General features: G+C 57.3%; 1 protein-coding gene across 9 annotated transcripts in view; it reads right to left on the bottom strand.

Moving 5' to 3' along the window:
• The window catches only part of SLC29A1 (solute carrier family 29 member 1 (Augustine blood group)), a 28,360-nt gene extending 1,295 nt beyond the window's left edge, over positions 1 to 27,065 (bottom strand). The window contains exons 1-13 of one of the 9 annotated variants that reach the window (XM_037405986.1): positions 13,005 to 13,191; positions 10,836 to 10,948; positions 6,684 to 6,767; positions 6,120 to 6,201; positions 5,693 to 5,865; positions 5,338 to 5,477; positions 4,993 to 5,127; positions 4,723 to 4,820; positions 4,269 to 4,359; positions 4,049 to 4,140; positions 3,796 to 3,904; positions 2,292 to 2,377; positions 378 to 577 (exon numbers count right to left, since the gene is read on the bottom strand). In XM_037405986.1, coding sequence (XP_037261883.1) covers positions 378 to 577; positions 2,292 to 2,377; positions 3,796 to 3,904; positions 4,049 to 4,140; positions 4,269 to 4,359; positions 4,723 to 4,820; positions 4,993 to 5,127; positions 5,338 to 5,477; positions 5,693 to 5,865; positions 6,120 to 6,201; positions 6,684 to 6,712 — 1,235 coding nt within the window. In that variant the 5' untranslated portion in view covers positions 6,713 to 6,767; positions 10,836 to 10,948; positions 13,005 to 13,191. Of the gene's footprint in view, positions 1 to 377; positions 578 to 2,291; positions 2,378 to 3,795; positions 3,905 to 4,048; positions 4,141 to 4,268; positions 4,360 to 4,722; positions 4,821 to 4,992; positions 5,128 to 5,337; positions 5,478 to 5,692; positions 5,866 to 6,119; positions 6,202 to 6,683; positions 6,768 to 7,552; positions 7,673 to 10,835; positions 10,949 to 11,829; positions 11,990 to 12,253; positions 12,363 to 13,004; positions 13,192 to 21,995; positions 22,111 to 22,245; positions 22,288 to 26,899 lie in introns of those variants that run through there. The other 8 variants (XM_037405987.1, XM_037405988.1, XM_037405991.1 and 5 more) reach the window with 8 other exon arrangements.
• Positions 27,066 to 27,812: the final 747 nt, after the last annotated feature.

Here is a 27,812-nt window from a genome sequence, read left to right as displayed (position 1 = left end):
GTCTGGCTGAGCCCTGGCTGGGCTCTTCATGCTGCCTGTGTTCTTGTGCTGGGCAAGGGTGCTCACCCTGCTTTGGTGCTGTGCCACGCTTTGCTCCCCTCCAGATCCCTGCTGTGCCCAGCCACTTCCCCAGAGTGGCAGGTGGGGGAAATGGGAGAGCCCAGACAATGGCTTCCTCATCTTTAGGATATGAAGGCACAAGGCTGGGAGATGGGACACCGGGGTTTTCTTCCCTGAGGTGGTGTGGCAATTCCCCTCTGCACCTGCATCCCCTTCTCCAGATCCCAGAGCTGGGCAAAGCCAGACTCCAGAAGTCACACTGGGGCTGGCAACTGGGGGTGTAACCAACCCTTCCCCTGTTCCGAGCTTTTACTCACTTCGGCCCAAAGCACATGCAAAGGCTGGCCAGGTAGCCGTTGGAGATGGAGAAGAAGATCATGAAAATGATGTACCAGGCGTCATGAGAGAAGACGACAGGCAGGTATTCACGGGGTTGCACGTTGCACAGCATGAAAAGAGGGATAAAGATGACACGGAGGGCCACCATCACTGGCAGGAGGCAGCTGTCCTTCCCAGGCTGGGAGAAAAACATAGGTCACTGAGCAGCTGAGAAATGGACATTCCCCATCCCACGGCATGCTGGCAGGGGCTATACAGAGGCTGTCCCTCCTGTCAGGGCTGTGGAGAAGCCACAGAGATGGCAAAGTTGCTGAGACTTCCTCTACTGCAACAAGTCTCAGCATCACCACCTGCTGTGGTAAGGATGTCGTACCAGGACTGAAAGTCCTATTCCAGTTGACTTGGAGAGCAGCAGCGCTAGAGCCAAAATTCTGAGGTGGGCTTGTGAGCGACTGCTAAGCCCTTGCTGGAAAGAACACACAGGCAGGCAGGAGAGCCTTGTGCATATTCACACAATCTGCTCCTGCAGCAAACCACCGTGTAGGACAAGGTTGGCTGAGGTAAATCCCCTCTGGCACCTCAGGGCCTGCAAACGGGGTTTTAACCAGTTCTTCAGCCTCCTACGCTATCCCCCAGCCAAGCAGAGCGAGATCCAGCGATCTGAGAAAGGGATTACGCTGGAGTTGTTTCAGACAGTGCTGGGAAAAGCACAGACCGAGTTACGGTCTCCTCAGATCCTAAACAGAGTCCCTGGACATGTGACACTGGGATGAAGAAGGCGGCGGCATCCCCCTGTGGCTGGGACCAAGGCAACCCCTGGTACGAGACATGCCTGGCTCTGTCTGGGGGCCCCTCGGTGAGGTGCCAGGGTCGCAGATGGCAGGGCTCGCTGGTCTCGGTCAGGAGAGACCCACAGCTGCCTTGGGAGCCGCTGGGCTGGTGTAGCCTTGGGATGCCTCATGAGCACGGGGGGAAGCTGAGGTTGGGCCAGCTGCTATGTCTGTGGGCAAACTGGCAGGAGCAGCCTCTCCTGCCTGAGAAGAAAATAAGCAAGCGGGGCCCCAACCAGGGAAATGAGGACCAAACCGCAGGCAGTCAGACTTTCCACACAGCCCTGTTTTGGAAACGTCTCCTGCTGGGTCATCCCACCATGGAGGCTGTAGCCTGGACACCAGGCAACACGGCTCATGGCCAAGGCTGAGGGCAGCCAGCTGTGGTGGCCAGGGGAGAAGCGGCTCCAGGCCGTGGGGAAGCCAGGCACGGACAGAACCCATGGTGCTGAGAAGCTTCTCTAAACAAACAGCCTGAACAATACAGGGAGAAACAGCACTTGGGGGTGGGTGAAGGGGCAGGAAGAGTCGCAGCCAGGACAGCCCCCTTCCTCACCCACCACCATCGCTCCCATCACTCAGCTCCAGCAGCTTTAAGCGAGGCAGGGGAGATGAGAGCAAAGGGACATGGCAGGGGACAGACAGCTCTGTGACCCACATGGCATGGCTCTGTCCTGCTCCCAGGATAAGGCTCTTTAAAGCAGCTGTGTCCTGTGCCGAGGCCAGAGGTTTTATTTTGGGCTGCCCTGTCTTTCACCCTCTTTCCCTGCCGCCGTCCTGTCTCACTGTTTGCATAGCTGGAGTGAAGGTTTGTTTACAAAGAGGCTGAAATGGAGGAGGCAGCTTCATCCAAGCCATGCTGAAAGAGGGAGGAGGACAACACAACACTGTGGTTCTCGGCTCTGATCCGTAAATCTCTGCTTAGGACTTAAAGCCAAGGCAGAGGCCAGCTCTGCACCTCCTTCCTGCTCCAAGCCATGGATGGCAGCCCCAGTGAGAGTTGCGGCCAAGGGGCCTGGGGATGGAGACTGCCAGGGCGTTTGCTCCCTGCCCCATGCTTACCCATGTGAAGAGGGCAGTGAGACTCCGTCCTGTCCAGTCAAAGACATTAAAGAGCAGGAAGCAGGAGACAGGGATGAAGTAGAGACCTGAAAAAGGGGCAGAAGGTCACTGATGAGCCCAGGGTGCCCCAGGCTCTCCTGCCAGTTGCATGGAAACTGTCTTTCAAGTCTAGGTTCTCCTGGTTTTCCACTAAGGGCTGGAATGGTCTCCTAGCCGGGCTGGTGTCCGCATCCAAATCATCAGGCACAGTGGTTTCCTCTTCCCCTCAGGCATACTGAATCAAGTTTGCATGGCAAAGTTTCGGTAGCAGGGGAGCTACAGGGGTGGCTTCTGTGAGAAGATGCCAGAAGTTTCCCCCATGCCCAATGGAGGCAATGCCAGCCAGCTCCAAGACGGACCCACCACTGGCCAAGGCCGAGCTAATCAATGACAGCAGTAGCGCCTCTGGGATAGCAAATTAAGAAGAAGAAAACAAATATCTGCACCAGCAGAAGAGAGGAGTGAGACTACGTGAGGGAAACAACTCTGCAGACACCAAGGTCAGCACAGAAGTGGGGGGAGGAGGTGCTCCAGGCACTGGAGCAGATTCCCCTGCAGCCCATGGTGAAGTTCATGGTGAGGCAGGCTGCCCCTCTCAGCCCACGGAGGTTAATGCTGGAGCAGATCCCCACCTGTAGCCCTTGCAGGACCCCACGCCAGAGCAGGTGGGTGCCTGAAGGAGGCTGTGACCCGTGGGAAGCCTGCGCTGGAGCAGGTCCTAGCAGGACCTGTGGCCCCGTGGAGAGTAGCCCAGGCTGGAGCAGGTTTGCTGGCAGGACTTGTGACCCCACCGGGGACCTAGGCTGGAGCAGTCTGTTCCTGAAAGACTGCACCCCATGGGAGGGACCCATGCAGGAGCAGTTCATGAAGAACTGCAGCCTGTGGAAAGGACTCAAGAGCTCATGTTGAAGAGGTGCATGGAGGACTGTTTCCCGTGGGAGGGACCCCACGCTGGAGCAGGGGAAGAGTGTGAGGAGTCCTCCCCCTGACTACCCCTGAGGAGGAATGGCAGAAACATGTGAAGAACTGACCACAACCCCCATTCCCCATCCCCCTGCACCGCTGTGGGGGAGAAGGTAGAGAAATCAGGAATAAAGTTAAGCCTGGGAGGAAAGGAGAGGTGGGGGGAAGGTATTTTAAGATGTAGTTTTTATTTCTCATTATCCTACTCTCATTGACTAGTAATAAATTAAATTTATTTTCCCCAAGTCAAGTCTGTGGTGCCCATGACAGTAACAGCTGTGTGACCTGCCTGTCCTTATCTTGACTCACAGGCCTTTCGTTGTATTTTCTCCCTCACGTCCAGCTGAGGAGGGGAGTGACAGAGCAGCTTCGGTGGGCACCTGGCATCCAGCCAGGATCAACCCACCACACATGCCTACTACTTCAAGCCTCACTTTCTTTTCTCTTATTTCACCTTGTTCCCAGTTTCGTCCTACCACACCCCATCCCTGGCCACACTTACCCCATGTGTTTCCCTTTCCGAGGACAGTGGACACCTTAGCTGTGATGGAGGGAAAGACACCGATGGTGACAGTGAAGACGAAGCAGACAGACACAGCCATGACCCAGAGCTAGGCAGATGAAAGAAAGAGGCTGGAACCAAACACAGGGCAAGAGACCAGTGCAGGGCTGGTCTCCTCTCCCCATGCTCTCCTACCCCTGTGCCCATCCCCTGGTATGAGGGGCAGCGCGGGGGTTGCTGGCAACTCACAGACCTTCTTAAAAATAGCAATGACCGAGGGCTTCTCATCAGGGTTGTGGATAGGGATGATCTTTGAGTTACTCTGCTCCATCCCATTGGGCTCATCTGCAGGGAGAGACACAAGTAGGGCACAGCAGACCCCAGAAAGCTGAGATGTAATATAGTCCTTCTGTCTCATTCTTCCTCTCAGCTCTTCCTCTTTTTCTTTCCTCTCCCTCCTCTCCGCTCCTCACCTTTCTTAATTAGGTCTCTTTTGGTCTCCAGCTCTGCATTGTATACGCGGTACTCTGTCTTGTCCTTCATGGAGTAGTATCGGAAGAAATCCTGCAGAGATACAGCCACGGAAAACTCATTAACATGTGAGGAAAGAAGGCTGCCAGGGGCTGTGTGGTAATAGGCGATATGGGCAATATGGGCAAATGCAGTACAGGCAAAGTATTCCTTCTACTTATGTCTGATACTGATGCTTTCCTGCTCACCCAGGGGCCCATTTCCACAGTACCCCAAGGATACTGGGGTATCTGAGGTGCGAAGTACCCCAGAGAGCTCCCTCAGGAGAGCTTGCCCTGACCCAGAAGGTAGAGGCTGAGCCAAGGCTGGGGTACCGGTGGGCCACAGCCCTTGTGCTGTGGTGTGCAAAGGTCCCATGTTCCCACACCCCTCCCCACCAGGACGACAGGGTCTCACCATGCGAGGCAGAAGGATGTAGGAGAAGATTGCCAGCACGATCACCACACAGGCTGTGGTGAAGTAACCAATGAAGCCCTCAGGTTGCTGGGCGCCAACTGGGAGGATAAGGAAGGGAAAAGACAAGGGGAAAAAGGAAGATGACAAGGCCTGAAAGGAGCAAGGCCCTGCTGTCATCTCCCCCCAACCCTCCAGCATAACCCCAGCAGACCCTGTTAGCAGTGGTGCCCTTGGGAAGGGCCTGTCACCCACAGGGCAGGGATTACTCACTGGCAATACTGAAGATCATTGCCAAAGCGGCAAAGGTGCCTGCCAAGCCCTGCCCACTCATGATGGGAGCTGTGTAGCTGGCAGGCAGGAGCCCTGCCAGCCCAAAGAGGCTGCTCTGGAGGATGGCGCCGAAGGCTGTGAAGGGGAAAGGTGAGCAGAAATGAGAAACCAAAGGCAAGGATGAACTCGCACCTCTGCAGGGAGCCAAGGCCCCTGCCCTGTGAGGCAAGGTAGGTCCCCCCTCCTCCTGGGCTCTTTTGCAGTGAGGTTCATGCTTTTCTCCCAGAGAGACCAGCCCTAGCCATTGGGCTGTGCCCCCTTCCGTCCCCCCACTACCTCACTCACAGTTGATGAAGACGATGCTGATCATGGTAAAGATGAAGAAGGGAAGAGGATCCATGGTGACCTTCACCATGATTGCAGTGACTAAAAACACCAGCCCAATGGCCACCAGGCTGCCTAAGATGCGGATCTGCTGGGGAATCCTGCAAGAGAGGATCTCGGTGAGGAAAACCCACTCCCCTGAAGCCTGTGAGGCTGGGGCCAAGCTCTCCCATGGGGAGAATCCAAGTGAAACCCCAGCACGGCAGACCAGTGTTTTGCCTTTGACTTGACTGAATGGGCTGCAGCTTGACTCAGTGCTGGGGCAGGAGGATGGGCCAGGGCTGGGTGGCAGGGGCAAGGATGGGGCAAGGCTTACCACTGGTGGATGAAGGAGTTGAGGCAGGTGAAGATGAGGAGGGGCACCATGGCGCAGAGAGTCATGAAGTTGTCAAACATGGACCTCAGATAGGAGGGGGACGAGGCAGCCGCACCAGTCTGGTTCTGGGACTGGCTCGTATCCTCTGGGTCTGCAAGACGGCTGATGAAATACTGCGAGAGAAGGAGCTTGGTGGGGCCAAGGTGCTGCGAAGCCTCCCCCTAGCACACTCAAGCCCCCCTCTAGCCCCATGCCCAGCCCTCCTGTCGCCTCAGTGCCACTTGTCCCACCCAGGTCACCCATGCTTCTGTCTCCTGTGTGCAGAAGTGGGGAGGCTCTATGCTGTTCTGCCACACCTACACCATGGTCCCTAGATGTGACAGGGGACAATTAGTGTCACGGACAGCAGCAGGAGGGAAGCCCTCACCTCCCTGGCAGTCATGAAGAAATTCCATGGCAGCAGTGTTCCCAGGCCAAGGATGAAGAAGATCAGCCAGACAGCCTTGTACCTGTGGAGGAAACTGGTTTGGAGCAGGACACTGGGCAGGGCAGGGGACAGGCATTGCTTCTGACTGTCCCAATCCCTAAGCGGGAGGAACCAGGAGAAGGAGGGAGGACAGAATTTATTGCCCTGCCCCTGGCCTGGGCTGCTGGAGGAGATGTGGCACCAGAGGGGCCATGGGAGGCCCTCCCCAGGAGGGTACAAAGGTGCGGGGGGGCTGGCTGCTCCTCAGCAGGTGGCACCCAGATGCACAGTGGCCATTGCCAGAGCTGGGAGGGAGTCATGCTCCCCAGGCGCGTCCCAGTGCTGGGGACTGTTTACAGCCTGATTGCTATGGAAAAACTGATAGAGCATCTTGAGGAAGGGACAGCTTGGTAGTTCAGTGAGCATACAGGAGCGGGGGTCCCCCAGATGCTGGGTCCCCCCGTGCTCCCTCACTTCCTGGTATTCTCGATGTGCCCCCACACTTACACCAGAGCCTGGCTTTACCTATCTTGGGGCCCGTCTCTTGCTGTCATCTTGTGTGGCAGGAGTCAGCACAGGTCAGCACCCAGTCTCGTGGCTGCTCTCCGTCTGGAAAGCAAACAGAGGATTTTACGGGGGAGTGAGGGGCACAGGCCCAGCAGGAGCAGCACGGATTTTAACCCCAGGCCATGCCACCAAGTAAATGCTCCACATTACCAGGGGCCAAACAGAGACAGCAAACTGTGAGAGCAGTGTGCAGCAGCTTTGGAAGCCTGCAGCTCAGAGCCCTTCAGTGGAGGGACTGACACACTGCTTTATTCTGCTGGCTGGGGGGCACCAAGCCTTCCCTCTGAAAGGAAAACCGCTTTCCTGAGATGCCCAGGCTGCTTGGCACTGGCTGCCCAGCTGCTCTGCCACAGGCTCTTAAGGGATTTGTGAGCCTGTAGCTCTCTGCCCCCAATCCTGGAGCTGCCAGTGAAGCGTATGTGCAGCGAGCTGTGTCCACCCCGCTGCCCTCCCCACCTCCCTCCAACGCCTGGGGCACGGCGGCACAAAAGACACATTTAATTCAGCAAACTCTCCATCCAGAAGCATGCAACACCCCCCCCCCCCACCCCCCCCACCCCCCGTTCCCATTCCCTGGGACTCTCATGGCCTTTTCCTTGGAAAGCCAAGAGTGTCCTTGGCACTGCTGTCCTCTTCCCAGCACCCACCGCTCCTTTTCCCCCATCACCATCTGCCCAGCCCTTGCCACCACCCTGGCATTGCCCTCCCCACAGACAGCCCCGGAGATGCAGCCCCAGGAGCCCTGAGAAGGGACCTCCTCTGCCCGGTCCCCACCCCCCTCCTCCTGGGGCAGAGGATTAGCTGCCCCGGAGAATCCGCAGGCCTGCCTTGTCCTTTTCCAGTCCAGGCGGCGCAGCATGGGGTGCTCCGGCACCTCTCCAAGGGCTTCATCTGCAGCGGGGCTCCCGGTGCTGAGCCCCCGGCCCCCCTGGGGCATGCCCCTCAGCCCAGCACCGCCGCTAGCTACAGCATCCCTGCCTGCACAGTGCCAGGTAGGGCGAGGGAGGAGGCAGGCGGGAAGCAGCATGCTGGGATCTGTAGTCCCTGCCAGCCCCGGCACGCATTAAAGACAGCGGTGGCCCGTCCCTTGTCGCAGGTGCCTGCGTGGCTGTGAGCACCGCTCACCTCCTCCCCTGGTGTGGTCCTGCAGGGTGCGGAGCCTACGGCTGTGATGGAGCTGAAACAGAGCCGGCAGGATGTGGAGAGGGATTCAGGAAGCCCGCTGGCTGCTTCGAAAAGGCAGAGCAGGACAGCAGTACTGCATGGGACCACCAGCCCCACCAGCCTGCAGGTGCCACCTTGTTGATGCCAGAGCCATGTGCAGCACAGCTCCCCCGCCTTCCCATGCAGACAGCTCAGGGCACGGCAGCTCCTGCCTTGCCCCCGTGAGCTACCCCAGGCTTCCAAAGAAAACATCCCAAAATCCCAAAATCCCCTCCTGGCAGCCTGCCGGTGCCCCTGTGGGCAGGAGACACCCCAAGCCCTGACCCTGGATTAGCAAGGGGATCTGCAAATACAGCTGCCACCCCCCTGCACACAGAAATGCCACCGGGGCCACTGCTCATCCCCAATCTAACAGATCTCACCCCAAAACAGGCAGGAGAACCCCAGCTCCTGCCACAGGTTCCCAGCAAGCTCTCAACACACTGCCCCTTGCCCAGCCAAGCCCCTCGCCCCATGCCCAGCCCCCCACCAGGTTGCATCAGTGTCCCAAGAAACAGGGGTAAAGACCAACCCCACAGACGTACCTGGGGAGGACAGAGCCTGGGTAAACCCCGTGTTCAGCGTATTTGAAGGAGGTGTATGTGTCCCCTTACGCACCCCCCGGCGCTCAGGGGTGAGCATCAGGCCCCAGCTCAAGTCACGGGGGCTGGAGCCACGTGGGTCTAGCAGCATCCACGTGGGAGGAGAAGAGGTGTCGAGTACCACAGCTGGCACATGGCCCGGGTCCGCTGCCCAGGCGTCCAGGGAAGGGAGGAAGGGGAGGCTGTGGTGGAGGAAGGAGGTGGCAGGAGCCGAGGGCACTGGGGAGGAGGCAGGGGGCTGGGGTGTGGGGCTCGGGGGGTGCGGGGGCAGGGCACTCCGCCATGCGGCTTTCCCGGCCACTGCCCGGAGAGCGCCCACATCCCTGCGTCAGGAGCCCAACCTCCTTGGCGAGTGCTGCCCAGCTGCCCGGCCACAGCCTCCTGCCTGTGTTTGTTTTCTGTCTCACTTCACTAAGTGCCTCCTAATTTTCTCCAGAAAGAGCCGGTGCCTGCCAAGGGGCACGCGGGTCAGCACTCATTACGGCAGGAAACGCGTTCAGCCTCCGGCTTTTACAAACAACTCTATAACAAACAGAAAAAGTCACAGGAAGCAACACCAGCAACACCAGCAACAGGTGGCAGCCCTGCTCCCACCTGGCCAGAGCAGCCCTACCATAAGGGACCAGGGGATATAAGGGACCAGGGGACGGAGGCCACCTCCAGCCACCTCGCTGGCACAGCCCAGCTCTAACCCCCTCCCGGACAAGCCTGCTGATGTTCATCCCAGCCACCAGCCCAATGGCTGCACAGCCTGGGGGACAAGGAAAAGCAGAAGCAATGCAGGGCCTTGGCGAAGCACATCCATTTTGTTCCTGGGCGTCAAGCAGTCTGTCTTACCCCTCAGAAGCGATGTATAAGCGGAAGGAGTAAGATAACAAAGAGCAGGGTTAACAAACCCTAGGCCAGCACCTCTGAGCAGGTACAAACAAGAGATGGCACAATGGTAATTGCCCATTCATGCCGCACAAAGACCTTGACAGACGCTGAGTGACACCTGCTGTACTGGGCCACGTGCAATCCCATTGCCAACCAAGCCCTGGGAGCCCACGGCAGCGCCAGCCATCACCAAAACCGCCTAACCTCCGCTGAAAAACTTGCACTGCAGGACAGCCACGCCTGCAGGCAGCCATTTGTCACCGGGCTTCAGAGATTTCCCTACCTCTCCCTTCCCACGCATCGCCTCTTCACCTGCTTCTGCTGCCTTCACCAAAGGTGAGCACAGCCCATGCTTGGCTTTCCACCCAAGAGCAATTTCACAGTGTTAGGTAGGCATGCTATGGGTTTATAACCAGGAACACCAGCTCTTTTAAGAAAAGGTCTTTATGCCACACCAAGCATAGCACCATTCTTGCAGTCCCCAGACAAGATGGCAAGCACCGCACACATCCTCCTGTTGCCACTTGTAGGGGATCACCTTGCAAGGACGAGGTCAGCACTTCCTCCGAGCGTGGCCAAGATGGGGCAGGGCCAGGTGCTTCACCAGGCTTCACCCCATCCCCTATGTCGGACTTCCCTCCCAGGCAACACCAGAGCCCTCTCGGCAGGAGGGCTGATCTGTGGGCCATCGAGGTTCTCCTGCGGGCAGGGAACAACCCCGGCACAGGTGTGCAGGTCACATGAAGCCCTGGTGGCCATGACTCAGCTGGAGGATGGGTGACACTCCAAAACTGCCCATTCCATGAAATTTTGTGTGTGTGCCTTAACTCTGACCACGCACCCCCAGGTCCTCCTACCTTGTGCCGGGGTCCAAGGAACCAGCCTCCTGAGCGGTGTCCTGCCCACCTCCACCTTCAGCCACCAACTGTGAGGACACGTGCTTGTATTTCACAAGACGTATGAGTGTGCACAATTGTGCACCATTACCACGGTGCTGAGACAAACATAAGCCCTCCCAAAATAAGGGCAGGTAACGCTGGGTCAAGTCAGAGGCCAGTCTGGCTCAAAAATTTGTCTCCGTCATAGGACAAAAGCAGATGCCAAGAAAGGGTAAGAGTGGCACAGGCACTGACTAACTCCCCAACTGCTCCACCAGCCGCTGAGCCAGCAGGGGCATGCTGTCCATGTGTTTTGTAGCCTGTGGTGGGTTTTGCTTCTGTGAAAACCCTGCTTCCCTCTCTAATTCGGAAGCCTCTGAGCAAGGGCAGCACCTCTGCCTGCGTGCAGGGCCCTGGCTGGGGCTCCCTCGCCCTCGCTGTCAAAGGGTGGATGAACATTGGAGTGGCTTCTCCATGGCAGCCACAGCTTTACAGGCCTGGATTGTATCCACCCTGCAGCACGTTTCCCAAACAGAGAAATTCTAGCTTACTTAGTCATCCAGGCACAGCTCCACGCCTTCGGTCCTCCTCGTCGCTTTCTTCCCAACCTTCCCCAGCTTCCCTCAACCCTTCCAGAGACGCTGGGGCTGGGGCCACACAGGGGCTGTGAGGGGGTGAGACACCAATTTGAAGAGCAGCTGAAGGATGTACAGCCTTATCACTCACAAATATGATTTGATGTGCTTTTATGCCCACCAAGCTATCCAAAACAGCCCCAGGCCTTGCTGCAAGTGGCCGGCTCAGCATGTAATCTTGTTTGCAGATCTGGGGCTTCTCCCCACCCCCCCTCTCATCTATCACTTGATATTTACCTAAACTGAATTTCATCTGCCTACTGCCCAGTGTTGTAATGGTCTTCTGTACTCTTCCTAGCTGGCACTTGTCCCCACGAACCTGAGTAATCCAATCGCCTCAGCAAGCCCTGTCATCTCATTGCTCATTCCCTTTTCCAGGTCACACACAAACACGTTGAAGAAACATGGGACCCAACACAGCGATCTCTTTCCACTGCAAAAACGGACTGCTGACTCCTATACCCTCCTTCCTGTTTTTGTACCAATTATGGGGCCATGTGAGGACCTTCCCTCCTGACCAGCCAGTTCCCTTAAGAACTAGGCTGAAAGCCCTGACTGAATGTTTTTTGGGAAGCAGCGTGGGCACCATGAGCTCCGAGTCGCTACAAAGCGCTGCCCCGGCTCGGGGACCCCTTGGCAGAAACCTCCCAACCTGCCCACAGACCCCACTCCTGTACAGACGCCTGGGACACACAGCAGATCTGCTAGTCAGCTTTTCCCTGAAGTTCCCTCCAGCTCTTCTTAGAAATGAACGTCACACCTTTCCCCCTCCCGGTCCCCGGGGGCTGCGGCAGTTGTGAATGAATGACTAGAGGCCACACGTGACAGACAGCCAGCTCACCCTCCCTTTCTTTCCGGTGAACGTCGCCTTGCCCTAGCGACTTATTGCTGTTTAGCTTTGCTTTCTAACCTTTCCTCGGCGGAGCACCCCAACAGAAGGTGAAGAAACTGCTCAGGCTCTTCCACGGCGAACAGAGAGGCAAAAGCTTCACCTGGCTTTTCAGCTATGGCCTCTCTTCCTCTGATCCCCCATTCCTCCAACGACCGTAGCAGGCTTCCTACTCCTGGTGTGCTTCGCAAGCAGTGTATCAGAGAGCTGATAGCACTTCCTATTGTTCTTCTCCTTTCTGAGCCCTGCCCCTCTGCAAAGAGGCTTGCTGCACCATCCACTGCCCCCAGCGCTGCTGGTGCTTGCCTCCTGGGGGGGATCATAGCAAGGGAGCAGGATGGAGGCATTCTGGCCTCCTCCCTTGCCTTGCTGCCTGCAGACAAAGCCCTCCCCTGTAAGGCAGCCCACACAGCAGAGGTGAAGGTCCCCAGGTAATATTTCTGACGTGTTTCACCTTGCACTCTCCACTCCTTCATGGGCAAAAGGAGAGACAGCTGTAGACCCTCTCTGCCTTCAGGTTTGCGGCACCCACAGCCACCATGCAAACTCGTTCCCAGCACCCGACCGGCTGTTATCTTGGCTGCCGGGTGGCATGGGGAGGTGCGGGGGGGGGGGGGGGGCGTTCAGCCCTGTGCTGTGTTTTGAACTGCGCACACCAGACAGCTGCAAAGCACCTTATCTGCAGAGTTCAAGGGGCCCCGAGAGGCTCCCTGGGGGCCCCCGGCCCTGGCAGGTAAAGTGACCTGGCCCAGGTGGCAAATTCCCCAGGGCCCCGTGGGACTCCAGCACTGTCCTCAAAGGGCTTCCCACCAGGGAGAGGGGAGTGGGCAGTCACAGGGCAAAGCCAGCCCTAAAACTACCCCAGGTAATGCAGCTGGGACTCCTCCAGCCACCACCAAGTCCCACAGAGCTGTGGGAGTCCACCTCCACACCAGGGCTGCTCAGTGGGTTTCCAGCCCTGACATATCTCTGGCCAAATACCAACAGGGAGGCCCTAGCGATGCAGCCCCACCATGAACGCGCACACCTCTCTCCTCAGCACATGGCGACCGCCCAAGCCCAGGACACTTGGTGTCCAGCCAGAGAACACCCCCCCGGACACCCATGCAACCCCCTGCAGCAGAGACGGGTGCTCCTGCTCAGCGCCCCATCAAACTCTCTGGGGGGACATGTTACTGTCACAGCAAGAAGCTTACCAGAAGGGCAGGTTGGTCCCAGACCCTTGTTCCCGGTCACCTCAGGCCACAGGACTGTAGGGACGGCACAGCCTTGAGAGAGGTGGGAAGAGCCCTGCAAATATCGGAGCAGTTGCCTGCTCCAAGGCCTGTGGTTTGGAGGTACAGGAGGAGATACAGCACCCGGGCAGGAGCTAAGGGGGGACGTCATCTCTGAGGAGACGTCAGAGGGAGAGATAAGCTGCCCTCGGGAGCCTGTTTGCAGGGACAGGATTCGTAAGGGCTCTTCTGAGGAGCTGTTTTCCCTGATGGCACCTGCTCAGGCCACTGTCCCCAGGAGAAGAGACTATCGCCTCCAAGCCACAACCCTGCTTCTTGGCAGGCTGGGGAAGGAGGCACGTTTTTCCAGGGCTAGGTGCAGGCTCCATTTGTTGGAAATTTAGAGAAATAAAGACCCTTCTCCCAGGGGTGGCCAGAGGGATTTGCTCAGGACTCGACTCACTACAGCTGCAGAAACCTCCAAAACCAGGAGGAAACCACCACCAGGACCTGGATGGTGCCTCCAGACAGCTTTCAGCACCTCCAGGGGCTGCCTGGAGGTGGGGAGGGGCAGGGCAATGACCCACACAGGCAGGCACAAAGCTCACGCTACCTGGCCACAGCTTCCTGTGGGACCACCATGGGTTCGGAGAGAGCCGGGGGATGCCACACCCCAGACCTTCATCCTCACCTGGCAGCTCCTGCAGCCAGGCAGCCCCCTGCAGCCCATGTGTGCAGGGCTGGTCCAAGCCCCCCAGGGTGCCAGCATGGCTGGCTGAGGTGCTGCCTGGCTCCATCTGGGGGGTACAGGGAGGGGGGTGCTGCGGGAAGGGTGCTCCCCAGGGTCAGCCTGGGGGCCGTGGCAGGAAGAGGCACAATGGGAGGAAGCCACATTTCCGCTTCCCAGTGGAGAAAACCTTACAGAACCCCTGGGGAGAACAACCGGACACCATTAATGTAAAAATCAGCAGGGAGCACAAGGAGCAGCCAGAGGCAGCCCTGAGGCAGGAGCAGGTTGTCCCTGCATGGAGGAGCCTGGGGCTTGGTGCAGCGGTGGCACAGGCCACCACGTACCAGGACAGCCATGCAATCCCAACGTGCCACAGCACAAAGCACAGTGCTGGCTCCCGCCTGCCCGCAGCCCAGCTCGCCCAGGCAGGTGGCACTCCTCATTCCCACCCAATCGAGTGGGAATAGGGATTGCCCCCTAATGGGCTGGGGCATTGCTTAGGCAAGACTCCCCCCTGGGGCATGGCTGCCAGATGCATCTCTTTTGCTTTAGTAGCTTCCACCCCCCACCCAGTCATGATGAGGCTTGCTCAAGAGGAATCCCTGTCATTACAGATGGTATCTCGGTCAGCCCCACCTTGGGCAGCAGCTACAGCACGTCGGAGGGATGGGCTGAGCCTACAGTACCATGTCCCCATTTCCCCCTCATGTCTGTAAGAACAAAGGTGAGACCCATAAAGAGGAAGCATGCAGCAAGACAGAAAGAGAAAAAAGCAGTTCATGGCCAGAAAAGTCTGAAGATAAGGACTCAGTGGATGTATGGGAAGAAACCCAGAGGACAGAGTCCCACAGCCAGGGAATGAAAGAGCACCAAGATGAGTTTCTCCATACCCTGCCTTCTAGGCTTGGTAGGGCCATATCCACAGCAACATGTGGCTACCCCCGAGGTCACTGCTCAGGGAGTAGTACTGGAGGGGAAGAGCACGACTGCAGGAGGCTACCTGCCATTGGTGGCCCCCAGGGTGCTGGGATGGAGAGGATTCCTCCATCATTGCTTCATGTTCCTGGCTCCAGGACTGAGCTCAGAGCTGGCAGACCCAGGAAGGAGTCAGGCCAGGAATGACACAAGGGAGCTGAGCATGGAGCAACCTGCAGTGAGCGGCTGGGAAAGAAGGATGGGGACAGCTTATGGTGCAGTTGAGAGGTCCTCAAAACAGCCCTGACGTGAGGGGCAAGGCAGGGGGGCTGTGGAATCATTGGAAAGTTCAAAAGCCCCTCTAAACCCCTCCCCAAGATACGCATGGAGCCCCCTCTATGCACAGAGCCTCTAGCAGAGGAGGCTTGGAGGGCTCAGCCAAACATGTTCCCTCACCTCAAATGCCACACTGTACTTTATGGGGGCTTCTCTCCCCAGGAGAGCCCGACCCCAGGACTCCTCATCGCTCGTCCCCAAAACAGGGCCGCTTCTGGAAGGGCAGGAAAAGCTGGCAGACAACCAGCTGTGAGAGCACCTGCCCACAGCAACTCCCTGCCCACTGCCACCCGGCCACCTCCCGCACCCTGGGACGCGTTCACATCCCAGGGGAGAGGCTCCGTCCGTCCAGTGCTGCCTCCTTCCCGAAGGGAGCTGGTGCCAGATGCAAATGCACAAAGCTGGAGGCAAGCAGGACCCTCAGCCAGCAAGAGCTGCCCACACCCAGTGGGAGCCGCTGAACCACCGGCACCTGGGCCACGCTGCCCCCTCACCCGAGTCCCCTGGCAGGTGGGAGAGCATCCCTGGGGCTGGACAGAGCCAGCCTTGTCCCTGCACCCAGAGGACTCGGTGGAGGGGCTGCCACAGGCTGCCAGCCCTGCCAGGGGGCTGGCACGGGGGCAGACCTCATTTTGCCCCCACCCAGCAATTTTTCCAAGGCTGGGCTGGGCTGCACAGCTGCTTCCAATTTAGTGGGGGGGCGGAGGAGTGAAACCAGAGCCAGAACAACATGATCTTCCCCCGGCGTCACAGCCTCCCCAGCTCCCAAAATTTGGAGGGGCGATCCCTCCCCACTGACCAAGAGCCCCCTGACAGAAACTGGGACAGACATGTGTGGGCCAACCACTGCCGGGCCTGTGGTGGGTTGAGGTTGGCTCTGTCCTTTGCATGTCAGATGTGCCTGGCAGCCGGGAGAGAAATACAAGGGCTATTTTGGGTCCCCACAGATTGAAGTGGCTTTTTGCTTGTAGGCCAGCTCAAGAACCTGGGACCTGGCTGACCACTGTTTTCGGCATGAAATCTCCGCAGCCCTACTGGGAAAGGGGGTGGCGAGCAGGGAAGAAGGTTTTGGCACCTGCCATGGTCCCTCTGCCAGCCACTTGTCTTGCCAAGATCCTGCTCACTGCCTGGATGGCTGCAGCATCTTGCAAACTGCGAACTGGCTTCAGCTGCTAAATGCAGCTCTGCTCCAGGAGATGGGGCATGTCAGTCACCCCCAGACCCACACACCTTCTTTGTCCCAGCCAAGGGGCACCCCATGATCCCCAAAAACAAAAGGAGGGAGCAGGGACAGATGCCCTGGCTGGGTGTGCTCCTCCCACGTGCCCAAAGCCAGCCACTTCCAAAGTCGCAGTCACCTCCCAGCAGCAGGGCAAAGCCGTCCCCGCAAGTCCTAGGAGCTGGGGGGACTCGAGGAGCCACACACACCTGTAATTCCCAGCTGATTTTAAATAAGGCTGTGGGGAAGGTAACACCTGCTGAGAGCCAGGCTTGCTCTGCGGTAGCTCCAGAAGAGCCGTGCGGACAGCACACGGTCTGTGGACCTAGGAACCAAAAGCCAAGGTGGCAGCATGCCACCAGTGGTGTGGATCAAGCACAGGACTAGGAGTAAACACCCAGGGCAGAAATTCTGCTTCTCGTACCCTCCTCTCTGAATAACTCAGCTTCCACAAACAGCCTGGCAGGACTAACGTCTCACATGTGGAGCCAGAGCAAGGCTCGAGGCAGACACCTCCTTCGGAGGGAGTTAGACTCCAAACCTCTCACTCTTGGCACTGGCCTGGGCTAACCCGTAGCAAACAGGGAAACCTTTATGCAAGTAGGATCAGGCAGGGAGAGACAACAGGAGGTGAGGAGCTCACCCCCGCGTCTGGACAAACCATGGCAAAACAGAGTGTCTCCCACACGACCAATAATAACCCTGGCCACAAGTCAGGAAAGGGCAAGTCACATCCCCTCCAAATCCCAACCCGCAGGCGCTGCTGCATCTGTGCAATCAGCCACCACCCAGTGTGCCACAGCCACAAGGTCCTGGGCTGCCTGGGACTGTGAGCATCCCCAGGGATACCTTGGAAGCACGGAGAACCCTGCATGAGAGCCACCGAGTGCTCTGCTCATGTGGAAACGGCACTTTGCAGACATTGGCATTGGCTTTGCAGGCTCCACCGCTGCCGAGCCTCTCCCATGTTAATTTGGGGAGCAGAAGAGATGAAGGAGGCTCTGAGACTCCCTGCTGGAAGATCCAAGGGTACCGTAGCCTCCATCGAGGTGGGCTGGCCATCCGGCAAGGTGTCCTGCCAGAGCTTGCCCAGGTGCCTGGACACGCTGGGACGCTGATGCACTCCCACGGCGATGCCAGGCGATAAGGAGCCCAGGAGCTGAGCGCTGCTGAAGCAATCCCTTTCTGGCACACTGCATCCCCCTTGCAGCCACGGGGGAAGAAAGGGAGGGAGGGCTGGTGGCAGATGACTTGTTTTATTGAAGGCCAAGCCATTTACTTCTGCTGGGTTCTGTTTTTAGTCAAAGGCTCCCCTTTTGGAGCAAGCCCAGCTGCAGAGCCCAGGCAGGGGGGAGCGTGGGGCCCTACAGCAACTCCCTTGACCCCCACAAGGCACAGCTCCTGCCCCGCATCGCCCAGGCACCCTGCACCTGCTGCCTCCAGGGTAACAGCCCTGTCTGGGAAGATGCTGGCAGATCAATGCCCTGATGTGGTTCACCATGCGATCACACCAACCTTGTACTGCCACGAGGGGTGGGTGTGAAGACGGGAAGGAGAAGCTGCAGGGGAGGGTGGATTGCTTCTTAACAGCTTGGTTGTGTTGCCGTTGGTCTGCCTCCTCCTGCGGTGCATGGATAACACTCCTGCTCTCATCAGGGTGGTATGAAGACCTGCCCAACCCTACCATCCTCAGCCACAGCACAATACCTACAAACCCTTAAGAGCTGAAGGCACCGCGCTCCCTGCAGCAGTGGGCTCCCCGAGGGGGCAGAGGTTCTGTCCAGAGCAAATACCATCGAGGAGCTCATCCACAGCGCCGAGGGAGGATATCCCAGGCAAAAAAACCAGAACTGCCTCCAGCTTGGTCCTGAGGCCAGGAAAAGACAAGGCCTGCTGAAGGTAGGGCAGGTAGCTCCTTCAACTCCAAGCCCCTGGCCAGGAGCACGAAGAGAGCTATGCCACCAGTCCCTCCTGCCTCTCCGAGCTGTTCTCCAGGGGTAACCAAGCCTAAAATGAGGGAGCTCCTCTCACGAGGGTTTTCCATGAGCAAACCTGCAGCAAAACTCAAATGGGGCTGCCCACCCCAAAGCCCTTGATGTCTTTGAGCTCCTCCAGGTGAGCTGACCCTCAGCTATCGGTGTAAATCGGCTCCCTGTCCCTGCTTGGAATCAGTGGGTGGCTGTGCTAGGTGTGATGAACCAGGCAGGGGTGAGGACCACGCTGGGACCCACAGCATGAGCAGAGAAGCCAAGCAGGGTGGCCCAGGTGGGATGCACCTCTCCCCAGCAGCCTTGCAGCAGGGCTGGGGCCATTTCAGTGGCAGTCCAGGGGCGCTGGTATGTGTTCGGGTGACGGCTTGCCCTCAGCACAGCCAGGCTGATGACCCAGTCCTGCTGCTGTGACTCAGCCCTCAGTACCTGGCCAGAGCAGGCTGCTCACCGGGTGGGAGGCTGACTGCAGGATCCTCCAGTCCTGCTGCTGCTCCTGATCCAGCCGCATCCCTCCCAGTCCTGCTCTTCACCTCAAGCCCCTGTCTGCCTCCTCCTTCTGTAGCTTCCTGGTCCACTCACTCCATGAATTTCCAGCTGGAAATTTCACAGTGAAGTGCTTTCCCATCAGACAAGACCTAAACTAAATGAACTAAAGCAAATCCTGACAGTGGTGTGGTGGGAAGAAGGCAAGGCAGCTCTGCGGAAATCTGCCTGATTTCCTGCGGGCTTCTTCTGAATGAACTGGCAAGTAGGCAATAGGTCTCTGCTCCCCTTTGGCCTCAAAAAAAGCCAGTCTTCTAGAGATGAAGCCTGACTGTGCTCACCCATGACTTAACTAAGAGGCTGCAAGAGAGCCTTGAGCACTGCACCCAGAATGCCAAGCTCACTGATTTTTGTCATGGATGGTGCATGACAGCCACACATACCCAATGCTTTGAGCCTCCCCTTTCTCAGGGATCAGTGAGACCACAGAAAAGCCTGCTCCAAGCCAGAGCAGGACCAAAGTGTCACAATAGTGATGTTCTTAACAGCACCAGCATCAGCAATGAAGTTACAAAGGGCTAGCACCATCCCTACGCAACAGCTTTCCTAGTCTCATGAGAGCAGCAACCCTCGTACGCATTCCTCACGCAGCACCACAGCTCCCCAGAGCCTATGTACAGCCAATCGCCCAACCAAGTCTACAGGGTTTGGAGTGGGAGATGGGGTGCAGTGCTGTGCTGCAACCTCAGCTGGGGCACTGGGGTCTCTCTGGACCACACATTCTGATGTAACCAAATCCACCCAGGGTCCAACCCTACTCCGCACACTTCTTTGCCTATCCCACATCTTGCACGTTGTTAACCTAGGAAACGCTCGGTCTTTATCGCACTGCTTAAACAAATCCCAACAGCTGTGTGTTTGTTAAAACCCTGACTCCTGCCCATCTGCAAATGCCTGGAGCTCACGCTGTGTAATGCTCTGCACCTGAGCTTGCTGGCAGCTAAGTGCAAGTTAGCATGGAGATGTAATTGGAGAGCTCACAGTCCTGCAGGTCCAGCAGCACCAGTGCTGGGCTGGCAGGTGTCACAGGGCAGAGCTATGTGCTGAGGAGGCTCAAGAAGGTGAGCAGAGTTTGCACTGTGGGGTCAGTACTGAGCTGGCAAGGACCACAAACAGCACTTGCTGGTAAGAGCAGGTATTGCAGCTTCCTTAACACCTGTCAAGGACCTGGATGTTATGCTGGACAAAACCAGCTGAGATCCACGTGTCCCAGAGAAGGCACTGGGGGCTGCTTGCTGGCTTCCCAAAGCCAATGGCTGGTGCCTGCCCATCTGGACAGGGCAGGCGGGTGCTCCTGGGCTCCCTCTGGTCTGATGGGCTGGTCCCCAAACCCTGCCTCTGCCAGGGCAGCTGGGAATGGAGCCGGGCAGAGCAAGGAAGTGCAACAGGAGAGAGGATGAAGGGGTGCCTTGTCCTCCATGCCCTGGCTTCACCCCAGACCACAACAAGGAAGAAGACAGGTCAGGCCCGGGCAAGAACAAAGCCTATGGCTCATCTTGGAAGAGGAAGAGGCTCATTATACATCTCAGCCCAAGATAATGAGAGCAGGGATGCCATGATGGGGAAATTATGCCAGTAGTTAATTACGCAGCTTGGGGAGGAAGCGAGAAGAGGAAAAACTGCAGGATGGAGGTGCCCTACTGCCCTGTGTGCTGGTGCTCATTTGCCAGTTCAAGCTGAACTGAATTTCTTCCACCTCTCCATTGCAGATGCTTTGCTACAGTGTAGGCCCCCGCCTCTTGTTTGTACTAGCTGACGGGAAACAGCCATTCTGCAAACCATCTTCTGGGGCCTATGTTAGAGCCCTCAGTGCCATACGGAAAGTGCCCCTGCTCTGTAAAGACCTTCTTGGTGAGCCAAGGCATGCCTACCTGTCTTTTCCAGGAGCAAAAAGCAACAGCAGGAGCACTCCAGAGAGCACACATACAGCGTCTGCACTGCACTGACACTGTATCAACAGCCCACAAGCAGCACTCAGACAACCAGGTACCCAAGAGAAAAGCATCCTCGCACAGTCACATCCTGCAGTAGTTTTGTAGTGGAGGCAGGCTTGAGGGAGCCCGAAGACTGTCCAGCATCTCGAGGGGCTGGTGAGAGGAAACGATGCCGCCAAGCCAGGATGCGGTGCAGGAGGGGAGTGGGATTTCCTGTGTCGGCATTGACAGAAGTCCCTAAATTGTGTCAGCTCACAACAGGCAACTGAGGGGCCATCAGGCTGCTTCCTGCTTTGGAGCAGCCGGGAAGTGCATCCAGCTGTGGCCAACAGCTGCATGAATTCCTCCTGCAGCCCCTAACCCTAGGGAATCTACTGGGCTCAAGGATACAGGCTCACTTGTCTTCGATCCCACAGCCCCAGGGCTTGGCTGCTGCCGCCTTCCCACACAGCCCGCAGTTCCACAGCCTGTTCCCGAGAGGCAGGCGGGAGCGCTGGTGAGCACAGGCAGTGACTGTTGGGCTGGCAGTCTTAGCACCTAGCAGGGGTGTGAGGCTCAGATTTAACTAGAGGCTCAAATTTAAGTACAGGCTCTAATTTAACTGCAGAGGTGGGAATGACAGCACAAAAGGGCTCCACGGGAGCTCTCGGTGCTCCTGCCCGGGCCAGGCTCTCCATTAACGCAGCCGCTTTGCTCAGGAACAGAAAGAAACTGAAATCTTCCACAGCATCCCATAGCCGACGGGGAGCACTTTCTTCAGCAGGACGCGGAGCGGGGCTGGCCCTGCCCCACCGCCCGCACCGCAGCACATGGCGCCCAGCCCACGCGCCCGCCACCGGGTCCTCGCAGCGTGGCCCGGCGCGGCCCGCAGCGGCTGCCGCGCGGCGGAGATGCGCATCCCTGCAGCCGGAGGAGCGCTGCGCGACCCCCTGGGGGAAGTCCTGCATCCCAGGCATCAAAGCATCACCGCACCCCAAAGCCACGCGCTCTCCCCGCGGCGGCAGCTGCGGAAGGGGATGTGGACTCGCCACGCGAGGCGGCAAGGAAGAACCCCCCCATCCCAAAAGACAGCATCTATGCATCACACCCCCCGCGACACCGACCCGCGACTCACACGCTGCCTCCCCCCAAGGCTGCGGCGCCGGATCCTGAGCTTGCAACCCCCCGCCGGCTCCCTCCGAGGGCTCCTGGGGGAGCACCCGGCTCCCTGCTCCAAAGCTTTGGAACGCTGCTAGGACCCTCGGAGGGAGGCGGGGGCGAGGGGGGGCGGGGGGCGTTGCAAGCTCAGCGACTTTGAGCCAGTACCTTAAAGAAGGGAGCTCACCGCTGCCCCCCTCTCCTCGCCGGCGCCTTCTGTCCCCGAAGCGGATGGGAAACCGCCTCCTCCCTCCCCGCTCCTCAAACTCCTCCTCCTCTTTTTGCCGCCTTCAGCGCCACGCGGCTCCCGCGTGGGGGAGGCGGCCGGTTTCCCCACCCCCCCACCCCCCGGAGAGAAGGGGGAAAAGACGCCGCGACCCCCCGCGGGCAGCGCTGCCCACCCCACGCGTGAACCCACCTGCGCCGCGCTCCCCCGCAGCGCGCCGGGTGCCGGCCCTCCCCGGGGCTGGCCCGCCCCTGGCTCCCCCCCTTCCGCGCCTCCCCCGCCCCGCACCCGGCGGGGAACCCCCCGGCCCGCCCAGGGCCCGGCTGCTTCAGCCCTGCACAGCCCCGGAGAAGGGGGGGCAACCACCCCCCCCCCCCCCCCCCCCAGCGCTTCTGAGCTGCGCCCGGCACCGGGTTTGCATTAATACCCACCCATCGGTAACCCTTGCAGCTCTACGGGGAGCTATACGGTGTGTTATGGCTCTGAACGGAGCGTGAAGCTGCATCCCAATCCAGACAAAAATCCTCTCTGCTGGCAGTTACTGATGTACATATATAGATACATATGGGTGTGTATACATAAACACGTGTGTGTATATTGTTATATATATATATATATAAAACTATCTTGGGTTGTGGAGAAGATTGAAGACAGCTTTTTGCACCATGCATTCATGGGGGTGCTACCTGGGATGGCAGGTAATGTGCAGACCCCTCTGAAATTTAGCAGTTTCCTTATATCCAGAGCATATCAGTACTGTGTGTACCCAGTATCCAAAGGGCAGGCATGGACTCTAAGCTGTTTGGTTGTTTTTTTTCAAGCTCCAGCCTCCTATCTCTCCAGAATAGATATCTACTCTGCTGTGATAAAAACCTGTTGTTTTGCTTAATTACCAAGGTGCAGCAGGAATCAGGTACTTTGTCCCACAGCAAAGGGGAGTGCACCTGAATTCCTACCTGAGCAGTTAAATGGCTTGCAATCTTTTTTTATGTAGCTTGATGTTTCCAGATGCTTCTACCAGGAGCACAGGGCCCTTCTCTCTTGCTCGCTCTGTTCACTTACGCCATGTGGCTGCAGGCAGCATCATCAGGAAGTCCCTGTAGCAGCTTTGACTGTAAAAACGTTTGCTCCATTAATAAACACCCTCGGAAAATTCTCTGCAGCCAGCAATCAGTTTGAGTTAGAAATTAAAATCAGAAGTTAAAACACCCCCAAATGCCCTGGCAGATTCCTGTCTTCACAATCTTCCAGCGAGATGATGTCTAATACACATCTCCCCACTGAATCCAAGCACCAAGCTTGTATTTTAAGACAGACATGCAAAACGTCACCACGTAAGCAAAAAGTCCCCAAAGCCCGATAAAAAGGCTATGAGGACAGGGGTAAGACAGCTACCGTTGCTTTCTGACATGCAACAATGACGCTGCAGTGTCACCCTCAGGAAGTAACTTCTTTGCGGTCCTGCTCGGTAGCAGCCTCTGCCACTGGATCTCTCCCTCTGTGCTGGCTGGTAGATACTGGTTGCAGTTACAGATTGCTGGAGTCAGCAGGGTGTACTGACAACATGAAGCGAACAGCAGACAGTGTTGTCAGCTAGTAAGACAGGAGGCTTTTGTCTTAAATGTAAGATTTGTATCAGATCAAATTAGATTTAAAAGCTCCCATCTCCAATTAAGCTCCTGCTGCGTCTCCCAGGCAATGACGGCTCCAAGCCCTGGACCTGCCTTTCAGCCCACTTTCCCTAAGCCTTTCCAATCTGGAGGGTTGTGTTCTGGGTGAGCTGCAACACAGGCAAAACCTCTCTCCTCGCCTCTCCTCTCCCCGCCTCCCCTGTTCTCGCCTCTCCTTTCCAAAAAAAAAGCAAAATAGGAGAGCAAGGTTGCCTGCTTTGAGACGTCTCACATCACCTCCTCTCTAGCTTTGAGATGTGCCATGCTGCTGTCACTTAGAGAGCCCCACAAGTCCCTGTAGCAGTCCCCAGGACATCAATGCCACAGCATCTCAGGCCCCATGTTTCCCCTCAAGATGTCCACACTTGCTGCTCAGCAGCATAAGCTAAAATTTGAGCATCGCTACAATTTTATTTTTCTATATAAGCTCCAACTTCAGCACAGACTAAAAGCTGTGGGAACCAATCCCCCAGGGACTCCTGAGCACAGGGTCCAGACTGGCAGCGCCCAGCCAAACTGTCACCGTGCTTCCAGAAGCAAGAACAAGGCTCTCAGCATCATTAAGACCCTCAGATCCCATTGGGAGAAGAAATACCACAAAATTTACCTTTGAGTGGATATTCCAGGAAGTCTCTGCTTCAGGACAGGGTGGGTGGAGTTGCTGCCTCACCCCAGGCTTTCAGCAGCAGGGTACAGAGCACTTACCATTGCTCAAGTATGGAATTAAATGTTCTCTAATTCACAGCTCTGGTCCTGTCTGCGCAGCCGCTCCTCAGCACTGGAACCAACATCTCTCAATAGAGATGTCTCAGTGGAGACAAGAGGGTTGAAATCCATTAGCGCTGAACAGCGTTGCAGCCACCAGTGACCGCAGGCAGACAGAAGGCCAGCAGATATACCAGAAAGAAGGCAAGGAGAAAGGCAGCTTCCAGCTCCTAAGTATATCTCTTCCGTCCGCATGGGCCACCAGCTGCTTCTCTGCACAGACCTGTGCACCCACCCACCACTGACTTGCAGGATGGGGTCTAACGATGCCTTCCTTTGGGTGAGCAGGAGACCTGGAGCAAGCAAGACACCATGGAGTGAGGCAGGCTAAGGCTGGGAGGGAACATCCATTAAAATCCAGCCCTGGCTGGTGCAGGACAAAACCGATTTCACTCATGGGTCTTGCGTCAGGAGAGCCACTTCAGCCCCCTGGGAAGCACATCCACCCCCAAGAGCCATGCATGGTCCTTGGGATGCCTGATACTAACACTGGCATGTGGTCTCAGGGGGATGACACCTCCTCTCTTACAGAAGGTGGCAAATCACAGAGCCAGTGAAAACTCACTTATTGCTATGCAAACATGCGCCATTGCTGAAGGGTCAAGCTGTCTTGTTTCATCTTGACAGGATGCGTTGTCTTCGTGGAGCCCTCTGCTCCCAAGTGACCCTCATGTTATCATCTTCGCCTTTGTGAGCACAATAACAAGCCTCCCAGAAGAAGTAAACAGCTACAGAAACGGTTTCTGCTTTGGACTGGAAACAGCTGGGGCTTTGCCCAGCACTGGTACTGGGCCCACCAATGTATAACACCAGCACGACACACAGAGCTAGATGTTTCTCCCCTGTGTAATCTGGGCAAGGAGAAAAGCAGCCTCAAGTGGGGCCCAGGGTCTTGCTGCTCTTCCACACTCTCCATCCCCGAAGCAGCAGCATGGTGCTAAAATACACCGCTGCTGTTGGCACATTGCTGCGCTCCCCAGGGCGAAGGGAGAAGGCAGAGCCCTGCTTTCCTGGGGGAAGGCAGCCAGCAAAGCCTCTCCCTTACATGAAGCCAGGAGTCCCATGGACATGCTCCCCAGGACATGCTGAAGGGGCTCATGCTGCCCAGCCCTTCGAGTTTTCTTTCTGAAATCTCAAATGTGCGCCGCAGGCATTGCAATGCTGTCACCTGGAGCCCAATTTGTATGCTCTGCTTTGCAACAGGCAGAACAGGCAAAGTGCTCTCCCTTCAGTGACGCTTGCTGCCAAACCTCTCACCAAAGCCGCTTTCTCCCCCCGCCCCGCCTTGTAGCAATTCCCAGCTTCAACTAAAGCAACGAAATCCAAAAGGGGAAAGCAAACAAACAGCTGGTTTGGAAATCAAGAGCGAAAATGGAGATTTATTCCAGGCAGTGGGTAATGCATCATAGGAGCTGAAGGAACATTTTCTGTGCCTCTTGGGAAATATTTGAGTTTTAGGGCCTGAGGAGCTAGGCAGCATTTGCAGGCACTTAAGTGTTTCCAGGATCCTTTACACTTGGCACCCACGTCGACCATTTTCTTTGGAGATTTGCAAGCCCTTTGCAACCATACATTAATTAACCCACCAACCCTCCTCTGCAATGAGATTTCCCTTTCCCTCTAATACGCCTGTGGTAGGAGCAAGGGAAACTGAGGCACGGTGAGGCTGTCAGCCTGGCTGAGGTCAGGGGGCTGTACGCCATCCAGCTCCCCTTTCCATTGCAAAACCACCCTTCCCTTTGCATGAATGACCCATGGCGACAGGGCTGCCCTCCACTGGGCACTTCCCACCCTGCCAGGAGAAGGGCACGGGTGGCTCAGCTCAGAGAGTCTCTGTGCCACCCCTCCGCGCCACGGAGCAAAGAAACAGAGAGCCAGTGCGTTTAAAAGGCAGAGCAGGCAGGCAGGAGTGGGGTGGCAAGCAGATTAGCAGCTGTATCCGATTCTCTGCACGTGTGACAAGGCAGCAGAGCACAGCCAGGTTGGGAAAGGGGGACAGGGGGCATTTTAATCAGTCACATGGAGGGAAACAGAAGATGCTGGACCTCTGTCAAGTGTCAGCAGGTTACTAACCCACAAGCCAATAGGGGGGAAGAAACCACTACAGGCTCCTGGGAATCCAGTTACAAGGAGGCAGCAATGATCCTGGATGCTTTGATAGTCAACAAAGCACCTCAGCCTGTTGCTGGGATCAGTGAATGGCTCAGGGACCGTTTCAGTTCTGCTCTTCCCTTGCTGGCCCTGGCTGACCCTGGAGCAGGGTCCCAACTGCGGAGCTGCTGGTGGACCATTTTTTGGGTGGGAGTTCTCTGCTTGTTGCTTGCAGGGCTCTTGATGGTGACCCCCCCAGGACCTCAGTGCCCTGCCCTGTCTTTCAGGATAAGAAGTGGCAGGGTCAAAGTGATGCTCACCTGATGGCCTAAGCCTGGCTGGGATGAGGTGGGACAGGAGCAGGCTGCAATCCCCTCCTGAGCTCTGCCCGTGGCGCAGAGATCCAGCTGGGCACGTCACCGCTCGCAGGGAGCCACACAGACCTCCAGTGCCCCGCTGTCCCTCTGCTTCCTTGCACGACCCGACCTGCCAAAATAAAATCAGGCAGCTGCCTGTGGCTTCTTCACTAGTAGGCTGAGGGCAGCAGGAGCTTGCTGCTAGCAGAGGAGCAGCCCTGGGTGAAAACCTGCAAGGAGAGGCAGCAGAGAGGGAGGCACTTGCTGCCAATTGGCCCCACCGCCTCCCCATGCTCAGCATCCCCTCTCACTGGTAACATCAAGATGCAATGGGGTGACACCTCCCCACCCCCCCCAAGCACTTGAAGCTCCAGTGAGCAAATGGCCCGGAGATACGGCAGGGAAGGGCCTTGGCCCTGAGAACTCCAGCCTGGTGTTGGGGCCATGCGTGTTTTCCAGCTGGGCAAGCAGAAACAAACCCCATTGTCCTCTGGGCAGACACAGCTCAGCAAGGGGCCTGGGGCACCCACAGGGCTCCTGGGGGCTGGCATGGGCAGTGGGGTCCAGCCAAGCTCCAGCCCCTCTCAGATTGCCAGCAGGAAGGGCCTGTTGCCCTGTGGAGCAGCAGCATCTTTGGGACACAGGGCACATCCCAGCTGGCAGGCTGGGGGACACAGAACCCCCTCTCCTGAAGGTCTCCCACCCCAGCCATCTCCTGGGTGTGATCCTTCCCACAGTGATCTCTCCATCCCCACCCTTCTGTCTCCCTCCCCACACCCTGACATCTTCCCTCCCTCCCTGCACCCCTGCTGCCCTCTCCTCAGCTCCTGCTTACAAGCATTTACTGCCTAATGACACCAATTAGCCACAGGGTTGC

Source organism: Falco rusticolus, chromosome 12 (genome assembly GCF_015220075.1).
Source record: "Falco rusticolus isolate bFalRus1 chromosome 12, bFalRus1.pri, whole genome shotgun sequence".
Lineage (NCBI taxonomy): Eukaryota > Metazoa > Chordata > Aves > Falconiformes > Falconidae > Falco > Falco rusticolus.
This window is presented reverse-complemented; position numbering and strand designations above follow the sequence as displayed.